The 8,518-nt window shown below is 47.3% G+C and overlaps 1 protein-coding gene across 1 annotated transcript; it reads left to right on the top strand.

The window, feature by feature from the left end:
* Window positions 1–205: 205 nt before the first annotated feature.
* On the top strand, window positions 206–2,526 carry LOC124230789 (alpha-1-antiproteinase 2-like). The gene is made up of 2 exons (XM_046647176.1): window positions 206–710; window positions 2,255–2,526. Exons 1-2 carry the CDS (start codon window positions 206–208, stop codon window positions 2,524–2,526), a joined length of 777 nt encoding a protein of 258 aa, XP_046503132.1.
* The last annotated feature ends 5,992 nt before the right edge of the window (window positions 2,527–8,518 follow it).

Below are 8,518 nucleotides of genomic sequence, written 5' to 3'. Positions count from 1 at the left end.
CTAGAGTGGAGCTTGGCATGCGGTAAGCACCATCAAAGTCTTTGCACCGTTCTGAGTCTTTCCATGATGGTGATGTAGGACAGTGCTTGGCACAGAGTAGATGTTTCATAAACTGTGGCTGCTCTCCATGGTACCGATCAGTAGCAGGAGGACTCACCATGTGGCCTGGCCTGGGCTTGGTATCCTTTCTCTGTCTTGCAGAACAATGCCATCCTCCATCACATGGTGCCTCCTCCTGCTGGCAGGCCTGTGCTGCCTGGTCTCCGGCTCTCTGTATACATCCAGCCATGATGAGCAACCACCACCCCTCCACAGCCTAGGCCGCAAACTGTCCAACTTCGCCTTCAGCCTGTACCGTGTACTGGCCGCTCAGTCCAACACCACCAACATCTTGTTCCCCCCACTGAGCATCGCTACCACCATTGTGTTGATCTCCCTGGGGGCCAAAGGTGACACTCACACCCAGATCCTGCAGACCTTAGATTTCAATTGCAAGGACACATTTGAGATCTACATAGGCTTACCACATTTCGTCAACAGACTACACCAGCCACGCCAATCATTGCTGATGAGCACCGACAATATACTAGTCATTGATAAAAATCTGAAGAAAGTGGGTACATTTTTAGTGGATGCTAGAGAGCTGTTCCACCCAGAAGTCCTCCCCGTCGACTTCAGGAACACTAAGAAGCCAAGGAACAGATCTCCGAGTATGCACAGAAGACAACTGGGAGAAAATTGGTGGATTTGATCAATGACCTTGACAAAAACACGGCTCTTGCTCTGGTGAATTACATTTTCTTTCATGGTGGGTTTTACCACCAGCCGGAGCTGTTTCAAATGGGAACATCCAAAAATATTCATAGTCTAAATTTCCTTGACAGTGTAAGACAGGATGTGGCAGCACATCTCAGCCTGGGCTACTCAATTTTCTACACACAACCACTAAAATACTTTCCATGATCAGATAAGGCTGGGGAATGATGGGTTCAACTGTCAAATCATCAACTTCTCTGTAGGACTTTTCAGAGCCTTTAATGTCTTAATGTGCGTTATAAATCCCTACAAGGGAGGGCGTACAATAAGCAATGACCCCCAAAATAGAGGCCCAGGAAAGCAAATTTTAGTAGAGGGTATGAAGGGAATAGTCTCATGGGACGCACTTCTGACAACTTTCGTCTAGTGGAAATAGGGACAGCTTGAGAGTCGGAAAGACCCCGGTTCAAATCCTGCCTCTACCACTTCTTAGCTGTTTGACTGTGGGCAAGTCATTTTGCCTCTCGGAGGTTCCAGTTTCCTCTCTGTTACCTGGACATCATAAGACCCTTGGTGGCAGCTTCCTGTGAGGTTTAAACATGTTACAAAGAACACGGGACTCGGCAGTCTCTTAGCAGGTGCTCAGCTAAGCTTGAATGTCAGCCTGCCTCCTCCCTGAGTGTTGAAACTGGCAGGAACCTGTGGGTCCCGGAGGGCATCCTAAGGCACTTTACACACCCATGGGAATAGCCTGGGGTGGGAGGGGAGGGTCCAGGCCAGGGGCTGCTTCCTGCACACTCTTGGCTGCTTGCTCTACAGGCAATAGGGCGATGGAGAGGTCCCAGCTGGAGTCAGCACTTCTATGTCTCAGCTCTGCTGTGGGCTTTGGGGGGGGCTCTCACCCCCTCTCCAGCCTCAGTCTCCATCTCCTGTCCAATCAGAAATTTGGGCCCAGGGCTCCCCAAGGCACCCATCTACTCTGACCTGCCGGGACAGTGACGTTCTCTCAGTGTGGCAGAGGGGAGCTGCCCAGGCATCTGCATTTCACCTACTGGTCCAGGAACAGGAAGTTAGGGTGAGATCAAGAGTGATTTCCCTGGATGATAAGAAAGAACCGTCACCTGACAAGGCACCTGAGGCAAGGAGGTGCTGAGTTTGCCTTGGGGAGCTTCCAACTGCTCCTAACAACTTTTATTAATCATCCTCAGGCCATGCATGAATAAACAGAAAATCCCAGGAAAAAGGCCTGCTCTATGCACCCAGCTTGGTGCCATTTAGTCTCTGTGATACCGAAATTCTGGTTCCACCTCTGGCCTCAGATTATCCTTACAAAGCCCATCGGAAGCCTGATGGGTTCATTTTAGCCGTGTTTTACAGATGGTGAAGCTGAGGCTCAGAGAGAAGTGTCTCACCGCAGGGCCTCAGGGCTCCCTTCTCTAGCACGCTTGTCTAAACCTTTATCCCACCCCTAGCTGGGTGCATCTTCACCCTCTGCCAGGCAAAGGGAGGGATGATTGCGACGCTGGGCGCTCGATCAAAGGAGACTTCCAAGTGGACGAGAATGCCACCATCACGGTGCCCATGGTCAAACGCATAGGTGATTTTTTCCTGCACTGGACCTTTGAGCTCTCTTCCTTCGTCCTGCTGCAGCGTTACACAGGAAGTCTCTTCACCTTCCTGATCGTGCCTGGCCCCGAGAGGAGTATTCATTGGCTGGGTGACCGTATCACCGACAAGCACCTCTCCCTCTTCCTCAAACGCGTTAACTGACCTTGATTCCCAGCCCAGGGCAGACCGAGAGCTGCCACAGGAGACCTGACCAGGGGTTGGGAGGCGGGCCCACAACCCCTGGGCCACAGCCACTGTGCGTGACCTTGTGTGTCCAGACAGAGCCCAGCATGCATTCAGGCAGCACCAGCTGGGCTCCGGGAGAGGGACGGGCCCACAGCTGAGGAGGCGAAAGTCTTGGCCTTCGGGACTTGCTCTCCAGCACGGACACTGTTCCTTCCGGTGCCAGGACCCGGTGCTGGGCCAGCAACGCCAGCACTTGCCATGGGAGAACCAGGAGGACGGGGTGGGTTCCCCGGGAAAGGAAGCAGTTGCTGTGGAGCAAAGGCTAGAACATCCACGCTGGGCAGGGGGAGCTGCTGAGAGCGGGAGAGCAAAGGCCCGGAGTGGGGGCTGCAGCACATGCTGAGGGTGTCGGGTTCCTCTGACGTTAGATCGGGGTGGTTGGACCGGGTCCTCTGGAGTGAAGTGATACCTGAGGCTGCAGCCCAAATAGTGCAGATCTCTGAATCCATCCAGCGCCCAGGCCTCCTGCACTGTTCTATTATGTACATTATGAAACAGAAATGAAAATCAAAAAAGTATGAGGTTAAAAACATGAATAGAAGGGGCTGGCATGGTGGCATAGTGATTGGGTTCACCTACTCAGATTCAACTGTCCAGGGTTCATGGGATCAGATCCCAGGCATGGACCTACACACCACTCATCAAGCCATGCTGTGGAGGTGTCCCAGATTTGAAAGAGAGGAAGACTGGCAAGATGTTAGCTCAGGGCCACACTTCCTTAAGCAAAAAGAAGAAGATCGGCAACGGGTGTAAGCTGAGAGCCAATCTTCCTCATGAAAAAAAGAAAAACAGTGAATAGACATTTTAGGACCTCTTCCCTCACCTCCCATATTCCGGCACCACAGGCTGAGTATACAGAACAAGGGGGGCTGGATCCAGAACACGCCAGATAGAGCCTGAGTGCCAGTCAGCCACATGTCAGACCCTCAGGGAGACACCCTGTCCCCATGGAAAACGAGAGCTGACTCAGGCCCCAGTCACTCATCACTCACCAAACAGATGTCACTCAGAACCTCACCCCACGCCTCACATTCCCCTGGGATTCGGGCCCAGAGAAGGCCCACTCTGGGGTGGCCAAACCCTGCAGGACAGTGTGCAAAGTGCTTCCCAGAGGACACCTGGATCTGCTTGGAGGGCTTCTCAGAGGAGGTGGCATTGGAGAGGCTTTGCAGGACAAGAGGGTCCTGTGATTCTGATGTCCTCTGACACAGGTGTACGCGGCGTAAAAGCAGAATAAACCCAGGCTGACCTCACGTCCTCATGTGGGCAGGGGCATAGGGGGCTAAGTGGGAGAAAGGCTCAGAAAGGGAGCACTTTCAATGCTCTGAAACTCCTTTGTTTTCTAACCTTCGTGACAGTTCTGCCAATATACATGTGCTCCAACTGTCCCTTTCTGGAACCTATCATCTGAAAACCATCCTGGGCAAACTGGGCATCACCAAGGCCTTCAGCCTGGAGGCAGACCTCTCGGGGATCACTGAGGAAGTGCCCCTGACAGTGTCCAAGGTGAGTCTGTCCCTGTGTCCGTGGGGCAGATGTGTGGGGGCCGCAGCTCAGGGTTGGGTCTGAGAACACAAACATGCCTGCAGGAGGGGGGCCTCCCAGGAGGGCCGCTACCTCCAGCCAGATTGGACGGGCTCAGAGGGCAGAGCGGAGGAGGCGGCCTTAGCGCTGCTGGCGTCTCAGGGACCTCCTCCAGGCCAGACACCTCGACCTCTGTGCCATCTGTGTGCAGGGCCTTCCCTTCTTGGCCTCGATGGACCCGTGTTTACAAAGACAGGCTTAGGCTCAGGGCTTTCCGAGCACTTTGGGCCCCTGAGTCCCCTGACTCTGGGAGATCCCGGAGAGTCACTGAGTCCAAGTGAACCAGGGACTTTGGTTGAGATGCCGTTTCTTCAGGAGAATTGCAGGTGACCAGAGACACCAGTGCAGCTCAATGACTGGGTGTGAACCGAGCGCCTGGTGTGGAGTGGGTGCTGAGAAGGTCCCCGTCTCAGCCTGGGTCCTCAAGGAGCTTGAAATCTGCTACTAGAAACAAGAGATGTGCAGGAAACTCCTCTCCCTCCTGAGGGTGAGGCTGTTTGCAGGGAGGCTGAGGACGGTGGCAAGGGAGGAGGAGTGAGGGCGCCATGGCGGAGTCAGGCGGCTCCTGGTGGAGGTGAAGGAGGCATGTGCACCCCCTGCAGGGAGGGAGGATGAGGACGGGAAGCCAGGCCAGATGATGAGAGAGGTCTGAACACGGTTGTTGAGCGACAGACAAGGGAGCGGTTCCCTGGGGAAGGGAAGGGTTAAGTGGGGGAGTCCAGGATGGGACTGGGTACGTTGGCAGGACCCGTTGATGGAGCCCACAGTTACCAGATAAAGATCTCGAATGTGACACACAAATCCCTCATCCTCTTGTCTCTGAGTCTCCCTTTACTTCCTCAGGATGTGTGTGCAACCCAGGTCACAGCAATCTTTTATGTATCCACTTAATTAATATTTATGAGGTATTTACACTGTCCAGGCACTGTCCTGGGCCATGATGAAATGTTGGCTGAAGCCCACAATTTGCTTAACGGGTATGGAAAGCCAGCAATGACAGGAGATGGGCTTCTCTGGAGGTGGGTGGGAACACCTAATTAATTGTTTAAATTTTGGTAGAAGAGCAATAAGAAAATGGCCAACAGTAAGGCAAGGCCAAGCCAGGCCGGCCACACAACAGGGAGAGAGCTAAGCGGTCTGCACTCATTGGGGGACCACAATCGGTTCAGAGTGTTAAAGGCTCATGTCCACATTAAATAATGGGTGTTTGGATCTCTGGCTAGATCAAACACGAAAACATAAAAAACATAAATGTTCTAGAAGAAAGAAGTGGTTTAATTTATTTCTTGATATTGTAGTGGGTAAGGCCTCTCTAAATAAGGCAGAAAACCCAGAAGTCATAAAAGTAAGGATTGAAGTATTTGGCTTTATAAAATGCAAACTGTATAGCTGAAAAAAGGCCATTCAATTCACCAAGACGATACAGTTATACATGCACTGAGCATCAGAGTTCCTCTATCTATGAAGCAAACATTGACAGAGTTAAAGGAACAGACAACCGCACAATATAGCAGGAGAATCAATACCCTCCTCTCGATAAACAACAGAAAAACCAGACAGAAGATCAATAAGAAAACAGGATTTGAACAACACTCTAGACCAATTGGACTAACAGACAAATACAGACCACTCCACACAACAGCAGAATACACATTTTTCTCAAGTGTACATGGAATACTCTCCAGGACAGACCTTACGTTAGGCCACAAAACAAGTTATAATAAACTTTAAAAGATTGAAATCAGGGAGCCGTCCCCGTGGCCAAGTGGTTAAGCTGGCCCACTCTGCTTCGGTGGCCCAGGGTTTCGCTGGTTCAGATCCTGGGAATGGACATGGCACCACTCATCAAGCCATGCTGAGGTGGTGTCACACGTGCCACAACTAGAAGGACCTACAACTGCAATATACAACTATGTACTGGAGGGCTTTTGGGAGGAAAAAAGCAAAAAAAAAAAAAAAACTGAAATCATACAGAATATGTTGTCCAATCAAAACGGAATAAAACTAGAAATCAGTAGCAGAAGGAAAACAGAAAAATCCAGAAATACATGAAAATTAGGCAACAACTTTTAAGCAACCAATGAGTCAAAGAAGATATCACAATTAGAAAATATCTTGACACAAGTGAAAATGAAAACACAACACACCAAAACTTATGGAATTCAGTAAAAGCCGTACTAAGAGGGAAATTTATGATTGTAACCATGGATATTAAAAAAAGAAGAAAGAGGGGCTGGCCTGGTGGTATAGTGGTTAAGCTCACACGCTCCACTTCAGTGGCCCAGGGTTCAAGGGTTTGGTCCCAGGCACAGACCCATACACCACTTATCAAGCCATGCTGTGGCAGCATCCCACTTATAAAATAGAGGAAGATTGGCACAGATGTTAGCTCAGGGCCAATATTCCTCACCAAAAAAAAAGAAGAAGAAGAAGAAGAAAGGAAAATAAAGAAGAAAGATATCAAATCAATAACCTAACTTTACACCTTAAGGAGATAGAAAAAGAAGAATAAACTAAACCCAAACTTAGCAGAAGGAAATAATAAAGAGTCAAGTAGAGATCCACAAAATAGAGGATTAAAAAAAACAATGAGGAAAATCAACAAATCCTGAATTGGTTCTTTGAAAAGATCAACAAAATTGAAAAACCTTTAACTAGACTAACTAAGAAAAAAAGAGAGAAGACTCAAATTACTAAAATCAGAAATGAAAGAGGCGATATTATGAGCAATTTTACACAGTTAAAAAGGCAAACATGTATACCAATGGAATAAAATACAGAGGCCAGAGATAAACCCTCACTTACATCAGCAAATGATTTTGGACAAAGGCGCTAAGACAATTTCATGGGGAAATGACAGTCTTTTCAATAAGTGGTGCTGGGAAAACTGGACGTCCACATGTGAAAAAATGAAGTTGGACCCTTCCCCCGCTACAACGTAGACAAAATTAGCTCAAAATGGATCAAAAACCTAAATGTAAGAGCCAAAACTACAGAACTCTTAAAAGAAAGCGTAAGGGAAAGCTTCCTAACATTGATTCAGTAATGATTTCTCAGATATGACACCAAAAGCATAGGCAACAAAAGTTAAAATAGATAAACTGGACTATATCAAAACTTAAAACTTCTATGCATCAAAGGACACAAACAACCGAGTGAAAAGGCAAACCATGGAATGGGAGAAAATATGTGCAAATCATATATCTGAAATGGGTTAATATCCAGAATATATAAAGAACTCCTACAACTCAACAACAACAAAAAACAACCAACCCAATTAAGAAATGCGCCAAGGACTTCAATAAACATTTCTCCAAAAAATATGTAAATGGCCAACAAGCCCATGAAAAGATGCTCGACATCACTAATCATTGGGGAAACACAAATCAAAACCACAGTGAGAAAGCCCTTCATACCCACTAGGATGGTTATTATTTTAAACAACAAAAAAAGAAAGAATAAGTGTTGGCAACAATATGGAGACATTGGACCCTGTGTGCACTGTTGGTGGGAACGTAAAATGATGCAGATGATAGAAACTGTACAGCCCTTCCTCAAAAGACTAAAAATTGAATTCCCATATGATCTAGTAATTCCGGTTCTGGATAAATACCCAGAAGAATTGAATGCAGAGTCTAAAGAGGTGTTTGTGCCTTCCTGGTCCCAGGAGAATTACTCACAATAGACAAAAGATGGAAACAACCCAAATGTCCAACAACAGGTGAAAAAATAAACAAAATTTGAGATACATACATATATATATATACACACACACAAGGGAATATTATTCAGCCTTAAAAAGGAAGGCAATTCTGATACATACTACAATATGGATGGACTTTGAGGACATTATTCTAAGTGAAGTAAGCCAGCCACAAAAAGACAAATATTGTGTGATTTCACTCATATGAGATACCTAGAGTAGTCAAATTCAGAGACAGAAAGCAGAATTTACATTTGTTTGTAAATATTTCCACAGGGTAAATTTCCAGTTGTAGACTTCCTGAGTCAAAAGGTAGGTTTTTCTTCTTTTAACTTTAATAGATGTTACCCAATTATCTTCCCAAGAGGCGAGTACCAGCAGCTGGGGAGAGGAATGACAGTTGACGTTTAAAGAGTATAGAGTTTCAGTGTTGCAAGAGGAAAAGAGTTCTGGAGACGGGTCACACAACAATGTCAGCGTCCTTAACCCTACTGATTGTGCACTTCAAAAGGGTAAGATGGCGAATTTTATGTTATACGTGTTTCACAACAATTAAAAACAGAGTAATACAAACTGTCTTTACATTTAATAGTAATAATTGTATTTCCTAAATAAAACGAT

Source organism: Equus quagga, chromosome 20 (genome assembly GCF_021613505.1).
Source record: "Equus quagga isolate Etosha38 chromosome 20, UCLA_HA_Equagga_1.0, whole genome shotgun sequence".
In the NCBI taxonomy this organism is placed as follows: Eukaryota; Metazoa; Chordata; class Mammalia; order Perissodactyla; family Equidae; genus Equus; species Equus quagga.
The sequence above is the reverse complement of the archived record's forward strand: the minus strand, read 5'-3'. Positions and strand labels throughout refer to the sequence as shown.